The sequence below is a fragment of the Salvia hispanica genome, chromosome 4, assembly GCF_029641045.1.
Source record: "Salvia hispanica isolate PSC_SH4W2 chromosome 4, Shi_PSC_v1, whole genome shotgun sequence".
Classification (NCBI taxonomy): Eukaryota; Viridiplantae; Streptophyta; class Magnoliopsida; order Lamiales; family Lamiaceae; genus Salvia; species Salvia hispanica.
In genome coordinates this window covers 17808149-17824721 of record NC_142695.1, presented here as the reverse complement: position 1 = coordinate 17824721, position 16573 = coordinate 17808149, and the positions used below count along the sequence as shown (strand labels likewise).

The window sequence follows — 16573 nt, the reverse complement described above, 5'->3', positions numbered from 1 at the left end:
CAAAATAAAAGTTGAGGGAATTGTCTGAATAAGCTAAAATTTGAGGATAAAAACAATCGTATAAATGGTTATGTTAATTTTTATAGAACTCATTTTGTTCTATGAAATATACTAGTACCTCAAGGTCCGAGCATCTATGAATATAAAAAACAAGTGTATTATACAAAATAAAATACAAAAAAGAAGATATTTATTATGAATAAGTACATATTCCATTTGTCCCATGTTATTTGAGTCACTTTTTTTTTCCACTCCTTTGGTAAAATAATACTTCTTCGTCCCAATTTAAGAGTCTCTTTTAAGAAATGTAAATAAAAGTTGATATAAAAAGATAGTAGTAGAATGTAAGTCTTACTTTTATATGGAGTATTAGGAAATAAAATAGGAGTGGAAAAATGTTAGTGGAATGTGAAGCCTATTGATAGCATTTATAGAATATTCCAACCGGGACTCCTAAAGCCGGACACCCAAAAATGGTAAACCGGACTCCGAAAGTGGGACGGAAGGAGTAATAAATAGTTAAAGTGGAGAGATGGTAAGAAAGAGAGAGAATACGAACTATAAGACTCTTCTCTACATTATTCCATCTTCACTTTAACTATTTATATCATTTATCCTAAACGAGCGCGAAAAAGAAATGACTCATGTAACATGGGATGGAGGGAGTATTAATTTATAGCAAAAAGTAGAAAATAGATATGAAAGGAAAAAAATAAAGCCACAAATATAATGAATTATATAGATTGCTGTGTTTATTATATTATATTCATTGAATTCTGTTGTAAAAATAAAATAAAATAAAATGACTTATTGAAATTGGACGGACGAAATGCTAGATATCGACCATAAATTATGATTTTTACAATCTATATTGACCATTAATTATAGTAATTTTTATAATCTATATGCAATTCACCTTAATTTATCTTTTTCAATTTTATACATGCGCATATTTTGAATTTACTCACATTTTGTGATTACTTTTTAACAAGCACTTTTGTGTTGAGAACAAAGAACATAGTAACTGTGTACCTCAATAACTAAATTTTACTACTAATATATGTTCACACATCTTTTTCTCGAAAACAGCTCACCGTTTGGTGGTTGAGAGCGTCCCTCTCCTAGCTAAGGGTTATCTGATTTATATTCTTATCATTGTTTTGGTAGTCATTTTATTGTCTTTATTTTTTATGATACTTTTATGTAACACAAATTGTCTGGCGCACAAGTTTAACCAGCAGATGCTTGCATGTTTCTATTATTGGAAGAGTTCGACCTGCTAATAAAAATAACAAAATGAAGAAGAGAAAAAGTAATTTCATGAAGCAACAAATTCAGCCTTCCAAAACAGAAGTACCCATACAATTTGTACGTATACTCATACATACTAAACTCATGCTTTTAACCATTCTTACAGTCTACGGACATAACTCTCATGGAATGTTCTCAACTTTCGTTTTATCCTTACAAATCCTCAACTTCACCAAAAATTTGATCACATCTCGCTTGAGATAATCTACACGAACCATGAGTTGATTCGCCAGATTACTAACCGGATTATAATTTAATTCTGCAGTTTTTTTGGTTAATCCACCTAAGCATTCACACAATCATCATATATATAGGCTAAATTTAGAGTGTTTGAAGAAAAAAAGTAAGTTGAAAACATGCGGTATGAGATGAAGACACAAAAGAAATTAAACAAAAAAACAAGAACATACAACTACTATCTCTCTGCCGGAATATACACAAAATTGAAACAGTGAGTTCATCGTTTGGCAGATTTCTTACCGCGCTTGCGGCTGACACAGACAGCTGGGCTGGTAATACTGTATATCTCATCGATCAATCGAAACCGCTTTCTCTTCCGCGGGAGAGCGTCGAGATCTCCGACTTTCGCATACCACGACGATATTTCGTTTGAATCGCCGACGCTTTGCTCGGGGCTTTGCTCCGCCGTCCTGGCGCCGGAGTCGCCGCTGAGTTGGATCAGCTGGAGGGCGGCGTCCATCTCCGGCTCGGTCATCTCGAATTCCATCTCGATTTCCTTCGATTTCGTCATTAGATTTTTTTGTTTTTCTGAGATGATAAATTCAAATTATTTTATAAGTATTTCTGAAAGTGGGCTATGGAAAGAAAACATTATTCGTAACCAGATTTTTTGGGGGAGAGAATCGTCTTTTCGTGGGATCCCAAAACATTTAAATTTGGAAACCACCGCCTTAACTAAAAGTAAACTGTAGTAGTGCTAGTATCGTATTTGGGGTTATAATAATGATAATTGAGTAGGAAAATTTACTAAAACACATTTATCTCGAATCAAGATGGTGGAAGAGGCTTCTAGAATATTCAAGGTTGAATTTGTGAGCCTTATATGGTTCATGTAAAATTCGATTGCAAATTTTTTTATTCATACGGATTAATTTGGAGTATAATTTTTTAACAAATATAATTTTAATAATAATTTTATATCTATAATATCAGAGTTATTTCAACTTAAAACTGATACTCCGTGAAACTCAGAGTTACAAATATACATACTACTACTTCCTATAATTGTCATATGTTATTTATATGTAGTATATTATTTTATGATATGTTTAAAAGTACAGTAAATAAAATAAATCATTAGTATAACTTTTAAATAATTGATCAAAATATATTTTCATATTCATTTGAAAAATCCTGCTCCAAGATAGAAACAAAAACAAGTGTTTATAGTATTGTCAGTGGATAATAAAATTGACCTTATAAGATGTATAAAATTTGGCAAAAATAGAAGTAGCCTAATAATTTTGTGAGAAATCTCAAAATAAAAAAGAATTATATTTTTACGGGACAATTAGAGAGTATTTAACTAGTTTTTCAAACGTTTGAAAAGAATAACACTATAAATTAAAATATAAATAATGGGAATGACCTTATTTCTGAACAACTCTATGAGGTTCATGTTATTAGTTTAGGACCAATCTCATATTTAGGTTGTGATTTTATTAGACTCAAAATTTTCTAACACTTAGTTCTAAAAAATTATCAAGCTATTTGGATCAATATATTTGTTTTAAGTTGAATTGACATCCATATTCATACTGTTATTTGTTACAACCAATGTCACGACTCACGATCTTCAGTTGTAACCTCTTCATTGCAACAAAATTCATTGCTAGCATTTTATTTCATCTCATGGCATTTGTATCACTGGCCTCTTTCCAGCCACATAGCAGTCAAAACTTCATTTTTCACCTACGACATCATCCAGCTCCAACTTTTGCAATAAGAGTAACCTCATTTCATTTTTTATAAATTAAATTCTTAATTAAAAAAAATAACTAAAAATTCATAACTTAAAACCCTTAGCTATATAGTTCCTATATATACATAATTAAACTTTCTAAATTACGAATTAAAATTACATAACCCTAATTTTGAACTATTACAATTATAAATTTTGTGTGTTTTCCTATATTAGGATATACTCACTCTGTAAAGATATTATCGTTTTCTAATTATAAACTATTGCAATTATATACGAATAGGTATATGACATCTCACATATTAGTACCATTTTAAAATTTAAAAATGATACTAGTATTTCTATAAAAAAAATGAAAATATATTAAAATAAAATGTTGTTAAAAATTGAAAAAGCTAAAAAATAAAAATGCAAACTTAATACCAAAATGACTTTAAAATAGAAAAAAGTTAATTGAAATTATAATATTAAAAGGCTAAAAAAATAAATTCAAATAAAATAATATTGAACATGAAGACGTACAAAATAAAATATTGAACATGAAGTAAAACTAAAAATAATTAAAAAATTTACAAAACTTCCTACAGGAAATAAAAATAAGAAATTGCATAAGTACCAAAAACAAGCAAAACTAAGTCTAGAGATATTTTTTCCAGAATCAGCATTGGGCCAAGCTATCGGCCCAATCACTAATTTAACTCAGAGCCCAACTAGTAGCTCATGCCATTTTTACTTGAACATTTTTGGAAAACTATATATTCGTATTCGTATACCTCCTCAATCTAGGTTTTTCTCTTCACCGTAAAGCCCTGTAGCTCACCACTCTGGTACGCCACAGTTGTTTCTGTATCTGTTCTGTTATTCGCGAATTGCATTTCATTATTGTCCTTAGGTTTTAATTCTTCAATGTATATGTTGTACTCGCAAATAAGTCGCATTTGATTTTGTACTATGTCAGCATAATGCATCAGCTATTCGTTTTAATTTGATTTATGGTTCATCTCTGCGATTTTGTCATTTCTGTTGTATACTTTTGCCAAAACTGGTGGTTTACCTTGTAATTTATGCATCATTTTCATGAAGAGCTGATGTTTTTTTTTATGTCTGCTTAATTTAATTGATTGCATGCTGAGCTCAATGCGGTTTTCTATATTGCAATTATGTGAGAAGTTTGTTTTAGTTTTTGTTCATTATCTGTTTTTTTTTGTTACAGGTTGAAGGAGGGCGAAAATGTCGCATAGGAAGTTTGAGCACCCGAGGCATGGTTCTCTTGGTTTCCTCCCAAGAAAGAGAGCTACTCGCCATAGGGGAAAGGGTACTCATATTTTTTTATTAAACTGAATAGTTGTTGAAATCTTTCTACGGGGATACTGCCATGCTTTGCACTCATTCTACTTTTGTATAGATAAAATATACTCCACTAAGCTTTTATCAGCCATTAGATCATCTCCACCCTGTAACTAAAGTATCTTCATATCCATTACATAGTAAATATAGAGTATATTGTTGGGAGATTGGCAATGCATATCAAAGTAGGGAGGGCATGGAAAAATCTATTTTACTTTCTAAATTAAGTATGCTTGTAAATGCTCTTATCTAAAATCTAGAAGAACTATAACTGAGTCACTGAAGACAGTTTACATATATTGAAAGTAAAATTAATTGCATGTTTAGGCCAGGTATATGGTCAATGATGATAAGTATAACTGTTAAGTGGAGTATACTGACATCTTTACTGCTATCCTATTTTCTTGATAACTTATTTGCTAAGCTGCATAATGTGTTTGTTTGTTTGTTTATCTTTCTTTATATTTAATCTCTTTACTGCCATTTCCATATCCTAGCTTGTATTTGTCTTGAACTTCTTGTTGAATAATGCAGTGAAGGCGTTCCCTAAGGATGACCCAACCAAGCCTTGCAGCCTGACAGCCTTCCTGGGTTACAAGGCTGGCATGACCCACATTGTCAGAGATGTCGAGAAACCTGGATCAAGTAAATTACCTCCATTATTAACATTGTTATACCTTTTCCATGCTGGCTTTCTAGATTGCTGACTTGATGCGCATATATTATACGGAGTATAATTATTTTTGGACCGCTGTACCCTTCATAGTTCATATAATGAAAAGTAGGCTCCGCCAATGTTTCATACAGCACTACCTTTATTTATATCCCTTCCATTACCATTTAGTTTAGGGTTGCACATTTTAGTCTTATTCTCCTTGTGAAGTTTTCTGAAGCGGCATTTATACTAAAGGCTATTCAATGTTATAGTCAACTATTTTAATAAGATGCTTTTTGATAAAAAATAATTAGATGTATTTGTGATGCATTATTTCTTGTGCATTCCTATTGACTTCTAATTTGTTTGTCATTCCCGTGGTAGACATGCTGTATTATATTACAGAGATTCTATGTTGAACTAGGCCAAAGTTTTATTGAAAGCATGAAATGTGAATATTCTGAATTGAAATATTTATTGCAGAACTTCACAAGAAGGAGACATGTGAAGCTGTCACCATGATTGAAACACCACCTATGGTAATTGTTGGTGTCGTTGGGTATGTGAAGACTCCTTGTGGTCTTCGCTGCCTGAATACAGTTTGGGCTCAGCACTTGAGTGAGGAGGTAAAGAGAAGGTTCTACAAGAATTGGTGCAAGTCAAAGAAGAAGGCATTCTCCAAATACTCGAAGAAGCTGGAGACTGACGAGGGGAAGAAAGACACCCAGGCACAACTGGAGAAATTGAAGAAATATTCTTGTGTCATTCGTGTCCTAGCTCACACTCAGGTATAAACTAATTTTCTTTTTTTGGAAATTTTTTATTACTATTAGTTATTTTTTTCACCAGATTCGACCATAAGTAAAGTTGTCTATTGCTATTAAATATTGTACAGATAAGGAAAATGAAGGGATTGAAGCAAAAGAAGGCACACATGATGGAGATACAAGTGAATGGTGGGACTATAGCACAGAAGGTTGATTTTGCATATGGTTTCTTTGAGAAACAGGTCCCCATTGATGCTGTTTTCCAGAAGGATGATATGATTGACATTATTGGTGTCACCAAGGGTAAAGGATATGAAGGTGTGGTTACACGTTGGGGAGTCACCCGGCTTCCTCGAAAAACCCACAGGGGACTTCGTAAGGTTGCTTGTATTGGTGCATGGCATCCTGCTAGAGTTTCCTTCACAGTTGCTAGGGCTGGACAGAATGGATACCATCACCGAACTGAACTGAACAAGAAAATCTATAAGCTTGGCAAGGTTGGGAAAGAAGAACACACGGCCTCTACTGAGTTTGACAGGTTCCAATACTAGCACCTTTGCATTTTGCATTATATATACTTCCATCTATCGATTCTTTAAGTAGAGATATAAATACCTGTTCCATTTGAGTGCATGAATTCCTGTCTGTGTTTCCATTGATCTGGTTGATATTGGACACTAAATGGATCTCATCAATTTAAACAAATAATGATTTGTTAGTTTGTGAATGAACAGATCCAGTCAGTCTACCTAATGTATGGAAATATGCTTTGTCTCGTTTATCTAATGACTTGTATGTTAATTGATTGCAGGACTGAGAAAGATATTACACCAATGGGTGGATTCCCTCACTATGGTGTTGTAAAGGATGATTACTTGATGATCAAAGGTGGGTGTGTGGGTCCTAAGAAAAGGGTTGTGACTCTTCGTCAATCTCTCCTAAAACAGACATCTCGTGTTGCCCTCGAGGAGATTAAGCTCAAGTTTGTGGATACCTCATCCAAGTTCGGACATGGACGTTTCCAGACAACCGAGGAGAAACAGAAGTATTATGGTCGGGTCAAGGCCTAAATTATTCTCTGAATAGTAATTTAGTACTCACATTATTTGGCTTTTATTGGTCGGCTCATTTTTGAAGTAGTCTTGGACAGCTTAGTTTTTTGACTTTTTCTCAACTTGGTTAGTCGTGATAGTTTGTGATAGTTTGTGAGGGTGACATTGTTGTATTGAGTTGTAATCTTATTGTATTTTCATTCTTTCAAATTGCTTTTTAACCCAATTGTCTCAGATTTTTCAACTTGCAAATACTGGGGCACATGACATAAAGAAATAAGGCAGCAGGAATGAGTTAAGTTGGCGGTGGAAACAAATATCATTGAATTATCAACTTTACACAAGAATACAAAATTTGCAGAAACCCATCAGAGCTATTTCTCAATCATCTCAATTTGCTTTCAACTTTTTGGGAATTCACTTTGTCAATTCTCCATCTCTGTCAATTTTTAAAATAATTCTAGAGAGAGAAATTAAAGGAAGAAAGAGAAAGAAAAAGGTAGTGGTGGGAATATACTATATCAGACGCTGAGGCCGTCGAATCCACACTGCTTGTATATCAGGGATTGCTTTCTTGGACTAATGGCAATTGTGCAATCCACCGACACCTATAATAACAAAATCAAATAAATTTTGAGTTCATCTATAGAGTTCCCATTTTGTTTAGTGTATGAGAAAGAAATGAATACAAATAATTAAAACCAGAAACAGTTGAAATGCAATTATATAACAAAACAATTAAACGAGAAAAGCGAAATGGAGACAAAATCCACGCACAATACAGCAATATCGAGGGCATCATCACCCACGCTTGATTATTTTAGATATCTTAGCTTTTGATAAAACGTTGATTCCTTAAATATAAATAATGGAGTAAGTATTTAGCAGTATTAAACACAAAAGTGCATAATAAATTAACTAAAAAACATAACATTGCATGTGTGTTTATATATAATGTATTATCAAAAGCACATGAATTTAGTATATAGTATACTAGTACATTGTACTATAGTTAAAGGAGGAAGATGAAAAAAGAAGGAATCAGAAGCCAAATCTCAGTTACACACATTTTTTGTTTTTTTACCTCAGATTACTTTTTTTCAATTTCACAAACGTAAATTTCCCAAAATTCACAATAAATCACCCTCGAAGCCTCCATCATCTTTAAGGACTGTGACAAATGTCATGCTACACAAGATCAACCAAAAAATCCATAGAGAAGAAGAAGAGATACACTCTCCTCCCAAAAAAATATGTACTCCTACATTTTAGTCTTTCCACTAAAAAATGGAATAGACTCATTCTCCATTCATTTTCTTCAACTACGATACCTTTTTCAATACATACATTTTTCTCCAAAATAGCAAAGTTTCAGAGTTGATTTAATCATGAGAGTGATGTGTACAGTTTGTGCGTGCCAAATTGAGAGCAAAGGTAACAAACGTACCAAACCACAACAATAATGGCATTCACACTCACACTAGCATGGACCATTATGCCTATCCATTAATCAGCAGATATATTTTGTTTTTTCATATCGCCAATTCATTTATACATAGTCACATTTGTCTACAAATTCCTGGAGCAGTATTTATGTAAAAGAATTACCGCTAGCACACCGGAAGCCGACAAAAGCAAAGGAAAAAAAGATTCTTTGAAAACACAAACCAAAGAGAAAATCGTAAAAAAGCAAAGAGTTAATTAAGCAATAATCCATGAAAGAAGTTCATAATTGAGTAATAATAATGAAATTGAAAAAGAGTAAAATGCAAAACCTGAACACCGGGTGAGGTTAAGCCGAGGATCCGGATCTTAGCTCCGACGTCGCCGACGACCCGCAATTCGACCCGGTCGTTAAGGGAGGCGTCTCGGACCAAATCGGCGGCGTCGGCCTGGAGGAGGCTGACGCGGTCGACGACGATGAGGGTCTCGACGCGGCGGACGCTGTGTGCGGGCTGGTAGAAGCCCGGGATGGTGCCGCGGCCGAGGGGGATGCCGCGGTACATGACGGTGAAGCGGGACTCGCCGTACTTGATGCCCACCTTGTTGTCGTTGGCGGCGGAGAACACCATGCGGATGTCGAGCGAGACGGCGGCGGCGCTGATCCCCATGTAGTGGACGCCCACCTGCTGGAGGTCGAACTCGGGCTTCTTGGGCTTCAGGGCGAGGACCACCACGAGGACGACGGCCAGGGCGAGGAGGGCGAGGAAGGAGAAGAGGAGGAAGAGGCAGCAGCAGCAGCCGCGGAATGAGGCGGAGGAGGATGGGGGGTAGTAGTGGGCGGCGGAGGGAGGGTTCGGGCCGGTGATGGGTCGAGAGGTCATTTTGTTTTTTGAATTGGGGAATTTGGGGAAATAGCTACTTATGAAAATGAAAAGAAAGAGAGCCACCCACGCCGGTGCCCACTGCTTTTGAGTTCTCGCTCGATCTCTCTCTTCTCTCTTCTCTCTTTTTTGCTTGTTTATCTTTTTAGGACAGAGTGAGAGTGAGAGTGAGAGTGAGAGTGAGAGAGTGAGAAATAGAGAGGATCTTTGCGTGAAAAGGAAAACAATAAAATACTCCATCACCGCTTTATACATTCTATTCAAAGACTAGTGTTCTAATGTGTGATGACTGATGATACTTAAATTATGATCGACTTCATGAAAGTCAAATACTAGTAATTGTTATTTTCCTTTTCGGCTACATCCTTTTCATTAGACCGATGATTAGTGAATTAAGTACGTAAATAGTACTAATAAAATAAAAGAAAACATAATTATATATAAGAGTATAAAATGAAAGAAAGAATGAAGACCATCATTTACCAAACAAAGAAATATAATTCTCCGTGTCACTAATCTTGGGATATTTTCAAAATAAATATGAATCACTTATCTTGAAAAGAGGGAGTTGTAAGAACTTATTAAATGAACTAGTACGATATATGGTAATAAGAATAAATATAGGAGTACGTACAACTAGTAAATTAGAAATTTATGAAAATTTTAGGAGGATTTTATGTTTAGGTCTAACTTCATATTCTTACCTCTTCGACTTTTGCGAACTATGCTTTTTAATATTTTAATTTTAGGATAATAACTAGCATGCAATTTCAGCTTATAATGTCTGCCCAAAAATAGGTCCACCCAAGTACTTCAACGTCTCCGTCAAATTCCAATGGCAATCTGATTCGAATTATTTCTGGACATTTTACAGCCAAACTTAAAGTCTATTTCTTTTACAGCGATAAATGACAACTATGATGAATTGAAGTACTTTGGGAATGCAATTTGGTAAACTTCTACTAATGCATATTCCTCATGTCACAAAAAAAAACTACTAGTACTCCATTATTAGAAACCAATACAGTAAAATAATCACACAGTGAGCTACAACTAGCTTTAATTCAAAGTTTCATGGATCAAGCAGCACAGAGGACCTTTGACAAAGAACCTGAATCCTAATCATCCTAGCAAACATAAAACACTGAGGGCGAAATACCAAACGAAATCTAAGCATGGATAAAATTTTGCAAGGAAACCTACTCATCCTTCTTGTCCTCGTGTGGAATATTACCTGTTTCTAGTTTCTCTGTTTCATCAACCCTTCCCCCATTATCATCAACACCCAGCACATCATCCATCATATCATCCTCTGCCACATTTATATCTTCCACATCATCTTCATCTTCATTGTTACTTTGCCCAGGAATTTTTCTGTTCTTGGGACCATGCTCAAGCTGATGGGTCTCTAGCTCTTTGTCCATTGTCTCCTGTAAGTTTGCCACACTGTTATTTGGCCTTCTACCTTTCCTCCCATTTTGCCACCTTTCCAGTTCCTTGTCCACATTTGCAATGTACTGGTCCAAAATTTGTTTCTGATATTGCGACAGTTCCTCTCTCCTAGCAGATTTCCACTCTTGAAACATCTGAGATAATAAACGGTACAAGGAAATAGTTAGCATGAATTTTTCATACACTTGACATTACTAACACTTATCTTTAAGCCATGTGCATCGAAAAACAACTTGTATGTGAATTATAAATGCTTAAAATAAGCTTCGACAAACACCCTCTAAATGCCATTTGAAGAGTAACAGGGAAAGAGCTGCATTTTTCAGTTAAAACATGATTTTAGTTTAAACTCATGCATCAAAGTGGGATGAACTTACTTTTTCTTTCTGCTGCTCAATCAAAGTTGGATCCTGATCCAGAGGCTTGGCAAACGAGTAATAGATTGGAGGTTCAGCCTTAGTCCTGAAAGATTCACAAGCACAAGAAATAAACAAGGAATGTCAGAGCATATTAAAATAAAATTCATGGGTTTAACCAAAATCCAAAACAGAAACTTGGATCATAAGCTACTTCAACTGTCTGCACATAAGTGAACACTTATCTTGAAGTCAATAAAATTGTGAATATGGACACTTTTGGACCAGAAATAGACATAACCTGCACCAAAGTAACAGTAAAGCAGTTAGGATTTTATCATTCTTAAAGCGCAATAAGCAATTTATATCCATTCAGAATTAACATGCCTTATGAAATTTCCAAGTTTTTGGTGGTGCTCACTCCACCGAAGAAACAGCAATTCCATATTCTTTTCCTCTGCCTTTGCAGCTATACGTGCTCTGAGGGTCTGATAGAACATGGGAAAGTAGCAACAACAATCAGAAACTGAACTTAAGCAGCAGTTCAGCAAACAACATAGGCCTTTAGAGTAAAAATAGTACTACTACAAAGGTTTGAGTAATATGTTAGAGAAACATACCAAATCTCTCTTTCGCTTTTCCGCAATCTGTTCACGCTCTTGTAGCCTCAGTTTTTCACTTTCTTCACGTGCCCGTTGCTCAGCCTACAAAAGAATACGAATTCTCTTTTAAATTCATGCAGAATAATTTCTCTACAGTTCAGTTACATTTGGTTTCCAATACAAGCATCTGCATCTTATTCTGAAGTTTTATGCAATCCTCAACAATATACTGAATGAATAGAAGAGAAAAAAAAACTTCTTAATTTAGTAAATTAACATCCGTTTGGAGCTCTAGAGGTGAAACAAGTATTTGTAAGGTACCATTTGCTTCTTTATTTATTTTCTTCAATAAGCTGACAATTGTTAGCACATTCCATAATCCCTTTCTTTACCATGTAAAACTGTTCGCTCACATTTGTTTGACAGTGTCCTCAGAAAATTAGCCAAATCCAACTCCAAGCAGTGCTTATAACTTACAGGATCAGTAGTGTCTAGTCACCAGTCAAATATATAACAAATTTTTCAATCTAAGCTAGTAACCATGACATCCTCATTGCCACCATGGTAATCTTACAATTATAACATGAAGAATTGAAGATGTAGAAAAGCTAGAAGATAAAGGGCAAAGTAAAATCAATCTCACCCTTTTCAAAGAATCAGATCTTCTCATGTATGCCTCCGTGCCGGATAGTTTCACGTCCTCTTTCCTGAACCTCTGGATGTGCATCAAACAATAGAATATCAAATCCAGGCATTAGTTAAGCTAGCATGCTAGGTTATGAATTTATTTATTAAAAGATAGCTTCTCAATTCCTGTTCCAATAACTTGTCTCTCCTTCCCCAAGTGAAAGAGGCAGCAAACCAATTTCCCCAAATTCACTCGTAGACCAAGATTATTCTAATATAGTAGTACTACACAAAGTAACAAACTCAGATGTATGAAACTCAATGGTATTCTAAATTTTAACAGCATTTTTCTGTTACCTGTGTTAGTTAAATTAGCCTCGTTTGACATCACTTTCCCATGACTATGTCACGTTTATGTAATAATAATTTTTACTCAATATATCCAAATAGCAGCACCATTAGTTGGGAGCTCCTTCACCAGAGACTCCAGAACCTTACAAAAATTCTCTGGGTGAGGGTAAAAAAGTAGTACTCCATTAAAAATCTTTTCATACAAACATAATTGGACATCAAGTACCAAACAAGGCAAATTCGCCTCACTTAGTTCTAAAATACAGGAATAGTATGCCATATAGTCAGAGACTTCCTTTTGAAGACGTGACCACAGAATTTAGATGCGCACAGAGAACACAACCAAAGCAATCTAAAACCATACTGTAAAGGAAGACATTGCCTCAAAACTATTGGTAGATGCAAACCAAATAAGAAGCTATGAGCATGTAAGAGCATAGCATGCAACTCATCAGGTAAACAAAAAATGAAATGTTACAGAGAGTGAGAAATGGAAATAGCATACCTCTAATGTACCAAGAAGCTGGCCAAGCATCCTCTTATTCCTGCTGACCAAACTAGGGTCCTCATCCTTAGGCAACACCCTTGGCACGTGTTCAGGAGGGATTTCAAAATCCTAAATAATCACACACAACAAGTGAAAAGTTTGAAATGAACTAGACATTCTACACATGAGAATAGTTCAATCCACAACCGCAAACGAAAAAGGAATTCTAATATACCATTTTCGATGGCTGCTGACTACCAACCCTCTGAGACCAATTAGACGGCTTTCTCTCACCCTCGCTTCCATTGGTATTTACAGCATCTCCTGTATCAAGTGCTACTTCTTTCTCTTCCACATCAGTCACAGCTTCAGGACCACCTTCGATAATCTCCCCATCCTCAACCTTTAAAGAGAAATAAAATACATGATTCAAGCTAGAAATTATACTGCAGAGCATTAATAATATCGTATACAAGAGTAAGGAATGATTGAAAAATATGTTCTATTTCGAGCTCGTTGTCGTTCATTCATCTCAATTCAGAAACTTCACTCGTTTAATTGTAGACACCAAAACATTAAATTTGAAATTTTAGAGGATTCCACCTTCACAACAGCTGAAGAGAGTCGCCTTTTTGCAGGAGGCTGGTCGTCAGCATCATTCCTGTCCGCCTAAACAATGAACAATTAGCTGATTAAGAAACGGATAAGGCAAAATAGCAACGGGCAGCGACGGAGAGATGGTGAAATTTACAGGTCGAACGAAGCCACGTTGCCGATTGCCATTGGCAGCAAAATTGCGTGGTCCGGCACCCGTTAAGCCACCGCGGCGAATACCCCTGGGATCTCGTAGACGCTCTGTAATCTGTTGGCACAGGAAAAATTAGGGTTTAGCGAGAAGATTGATTAAACAGAAATTGTAAGGTATTCCTGAGCAGATATATCGATAAATGTAAATACCTCCCGCTGTTGGCGGCGGAGTTCATCGATTTCTTTCCGAAGCTCTGCCTCTGTCTTCTCGGCCACCACCGTGCTGGCCATCATCTGTATGTCGAAAGAGAGAGAGCTGTCCGCTGCTGCAAAACCCTTGCAAACCTATGACCTATGCGGTGCCTGTGTCGTTTACAGACTTCTTTCCCTTTTCTACTATTATTATTATTATTATTATTATTATTATTATTTCATTATTATTATAGCATCAAATTTAGCGTGGATATGAGTTTTAAGAAATTTAAAGAAAAGTGGGCTGAAAAGTTAGTGAATTATGAATCTCACGTGTATATATATATTCCCTCCGTCCCAATAAATATGATATATTTGGGTTTCGGCACGTAACTTTTTGTAGTATTATTTTGTGAGTTAATGAAGAGAGAGAGAGTAAAGTAAGAGATATGAAAAAATAGAAAGAATATTGTTTCTATTTTAGGAAATATTTCATTTTTAATAAGACAAACGAAAAAGAAAAACATTGCACTTTTAATGGGATAGAGGGAGTATTAGTTTTATAATAAAATGTTTGTAGAATTGGTTGATGGAATGTGAGGTCTACTTACCATTTATGGTAAACGTGAAATGTGACTCTTATTGTGGGACGGACCGAAATGACAAAATATGACAGGACGGAGGTAGTATATTGTAGTATTAAAATAAGAGGGAACACCTTTTATGGTCCATCAACTTTGTCAAACTATCATTTTAGGTCCGTAAACTTTAAAAATATCATTTGAGGTCCGTCAACTACGAGTTAATATCCATCAAAGTACTTCTTTACTATTTCAAAAAAAATTGGACAATAATACCCTCAATACATGAAGGGTGTCTATTTTTACTAAACTTATCACATACTCATGCTTTTTATAAATATCTTTACTATATACTCCTTCCGTCCCACAAGAATATGCACTCTTTCCTTTTTAATCCGTCCCACGAGAATATGCATTTTCTAATTTTCTTTCTAATGAAATGGAACCAATTCTTTACTAACAATACTTTATTTACTTTTTCTCTCTATATTTCTCTTACTTTACCAATTTTGTATTAAAACCTGTGCCGAACCCAAAGTATATATTCTTTGGGGACTGAGGGAGTATTGTTAATGAATTTTCTAAATATAATTTGACCTTCAATATGGAGTATCACTTTATTTTGTGACATAAAAGTTTAATTTTCACTTTTTATAATTAAATAATTTTAAAATAGTTTTGAGGTATAGACACTCGTAAAAATTAATGCCATAATCAGTAATTCTAAATTTTTTAAAATAATATATCAATATCCCACCAAGATAGTGTAGAACTCTCTACGCTAGTTTGAAATAATTGGATTCCCTTCATTCGCCGCCAACCTTTTGGAATTAGGAATTAAATCCACTGACCTTTTATAACATGGAATCGAGACATGCGAATTTTTCAGACCGGCGAAAATTTTCCTTTTGTTCTTCTAGTTTCTTATTATTTTCTTCACGATATTTTGAATTGACTGAATTACCCACTTTGAACTATAAATACCAAAAATAAAATAAATTTTTCTCTCCACATTCTTGTTATGTCTCTCTTACTCCTTCACGTCTTTGAAAATGTGATGTTGAATTGAAGCACACGTTTACGATTATAGTGATGTGAATATAAGAACAATCAATTTTTTGGCATGGCGACTTGATATCCGCACGCTTCAGCATTGCTTGAAATTTGCACGGTTAAATTCACATAGTGTTTTAAATTCGTACGCTCCAGCACATACTCACAGTGACTCGCATTGTTCTATTAGAATGACTTGAAATTTGCACGGTGCTTGCGACATAGTCGTGATGATGGGCGATGGGCTTTTGTCATCTGACATCGTTTGACATTGTTTAGGGGGTGAAAAAAGTAATTTACTATTTTTTTGAATTCATTTTTAATGACGAACAAAGTGAGTATATTTTTTAAAAACTAATGTCACAGTCAATAAACGTAATTCAGAAAATAGTACTTTGATACTCGTAAAAACTAATGTCACAGTCAATAAATGTAAATTTTTTAAAATAATATATGAATATCCCACCAATGTAGGGTAGAACTCTTCACGCCAGTTTGAAATAATTGGGTTCCCTCCATTCGCTGCCTAACCTTTCGCCATTTGTGGGAAGCATCTCATCAAGAAATATAGGGAGTACAATACAAGCCATCGTGAGGGCAATTAATTTTCGCCTCTATCTATAAACACGAAGTTGCTTTTGCTCCCTCTCAACTTCCCTCACTGCATCGCCGGATTTTGATTTGAAATCCTCATACTCCTCGCGGAGTCGGCTAGCGTGAGGGAGGA

The 16573-nt window shown here is 35.1% G+C and overlaps 4 protein-coding genes across 6 annotated transcripts; 1 reads left to right on the top strand and 3 right to left on the bottom strand.

Annotated features, from left to right (window-relative positions):
- Window positions 1-1297: 1297 nt before the first annotated feature.
- LOC125197078 (uncharacterized) lies at window positions 1298-2215 on the bottom strand. Of its 2 annotated transcripts, none has more exons than XM_048095777.2 (2): window positions 1792-2215; window positions 1298-1594 (listed from the first exon to the last, which is right to left on the bottom strand). In XM_048095777.2, the coding sequence occupies exons 1-2, from the start codon at window positions 2060-2062 to the stop codon at window positions 1434-1436; spliced, it is 432 nt and encodes a 143-aa protein (XP_047951734.1). In that variant the 5' UTR covers window positions 2063-2215; the 3' UTR covers window positions 1298-1433. The 2 variants fall into 2 exon arrangements, with proteins under 2 accessions (XP_047951734.1, XP_047951735.1); XM_048095778.2 differs by having other exon boundaries at window positions 1298-1516; window positions 1792-2206.
- Window positions 2216-3965: 1750 nt separating this feature from the next.
- On the top strand, window positions 3966-7295 carry LOC125197369 (large ribosomal subunit protein uL3z-like). The gene is made up of 6 exons (XM_048096105.2): window positions 3966-4080; window positions 4467-4568; window positions 5135-5245; window positions 5739-6043; window positions 6151-6560; window positions 6834-7295. Exons 2-6 carry the CDS (start codon window positions 4484-4486, stop codon window positions 7090-7092), a joined length of 1170 nt encoding a protein of 389 aa, XP_047952062.1. The 5' UTR covers window positions 3966-4080; window positions 4467-4483; the 3' UTR covers window positions 7093-7295.
- A 70-nt stretch (window positions 7296-7365) lies between these two features.
- Window positions 7366-10242, bottom strand: LOC125197370 (NDR1/HIN1-like protein 13). Of its 2 annotated transcripts, XM_048096106.2 has the most exons (3): window positions 8850-10242; window positions 7592-7682; window positions 7366-7513 (listed from the first exon to the last, which is right to left on the bottom strand). In XM_048096106.2, the coding sequence occupies exons 1-2, from the start codon at window positions 9651-9653 to the stop codon at window positions 7596-7598; spliced, it is 891 nt and encodes a 296-aa protein (XP_047952063.2). In that variant the 5' UTR covers window positions 9654-10242; the 3' UTR covers window positions 7366-7513; window positions 7592-7595. The 2 variants fall into 2 exon arrangements, with proteins under 2 accessions (XP_047952063.2, XP_088913250.1); XM_089057124.1 differs by having other exon boundaries at window positions 7366-7682.
- A 137-nt stretch (window positions 10243-10379) lies between these two features.
- Window positions 10380-14392, bottom strand: LOC125197368 (uncharacterized). The gene is made up of 10 exons (XM_048096104.2): window positions 14231-14392; window positions 14025-14135; window positions 13877-13942; window positions 13509-13676; window positions 13292-13402; window positions 12452-12523; window positions 11827-11910; window positions 11594-11694; window positions 11228-11312; window positions 10380-10984 (listed from the first exon to the last, which is right to left on the bottom strand). The coding sequence occupies exons 1-10, from the start codon at window positions 14312-14314 to the stop codon at window positions 10598-10600; spliced, it is 1269 nt and encodes a 422-aa protein (XP_047952061.1). The 5' UTR covers window positions 14315-14392; the 3' UTR covers window positions 10380-10597.
- Between the last annotated feature and the right edge of the window lie 2181 nt (window positions 14393-16573).

Excerpts from the sequence above, each read along its gene's own strand:
- LOC125197369 (XM_048096105.2), top strand. The coding sequence starts at position 4,484 with ATGTCGCATAGGAAGTTTGAGCACCCGAGGCATGGTTCTCTTGGTTTC. Across the intron at positions 6,044-6,150 it reads GTGTCCTAGCTCACACTCAG|ATAAGGAAAATGAAGGGATT; the intron begins GTATAAACTAAT and ends AATATTGTACAG. Across the intron at positions 6,561-6,833 it reads GCCTCTACTGAGTTTGACAG|GACTGAGAAAGATATTACAC; the intron begins GTTCCAATACTA and ends AATTGATTGCAG.
- LOC125197370 (XM_089057124.1), bottom strand. The coding sequence starts at position 9,653 with ATGTATAAAGCGGTGATGGAGTATTTTATTGTTTTCCTTTTCACGCAA. Across the intron at positions 7,683-8,849 it reads TAACCTCACCCGGTGTTCAG|GTGTCGGTGGATTGCACAAT; the intron begins GTTTTGCATTTT and ends TTGTTATTATAG.
- LOC125197078 (XM_048095777.2), bottom strand. The coding sequence starts at position 2,062 with ATGACGAAATCGAAGGAAATCGAGATGGAATTCGAGATGACCGAGCCG. Across the intron at positions 1,595-1,791 it reads CTGTGTCAGCCGCAAGCGCG|GTGGATTAACCAAAAAAACT; the intron begins GTAAGAAATCTG and ends GTGAATGCTTAG.
- LOC125197368 (XM_048096104.2), bottom strand. The coding sequence starts at position 14,314 with ATGATGGCCAGCACGGTGGTGGCCGAGAAGACAGAGGCAGAGCTTCGG. Across the intron at positions 13,943-14,024 it reads AACGTGGCTTCGTTCGACCT|GCGGACAGGAATGATGCTGA; the intron begins GTAAATTTCACC and ends TTCATTGTTTAG. Across the intron at positions 11,695-11,826 it reads AAAAGCGAAAGAGAGATTTG|ACCCTCAGAGCACGTATAGC; the intron begins GTATGTTTCTCT and ends ATGTTCTATCAG.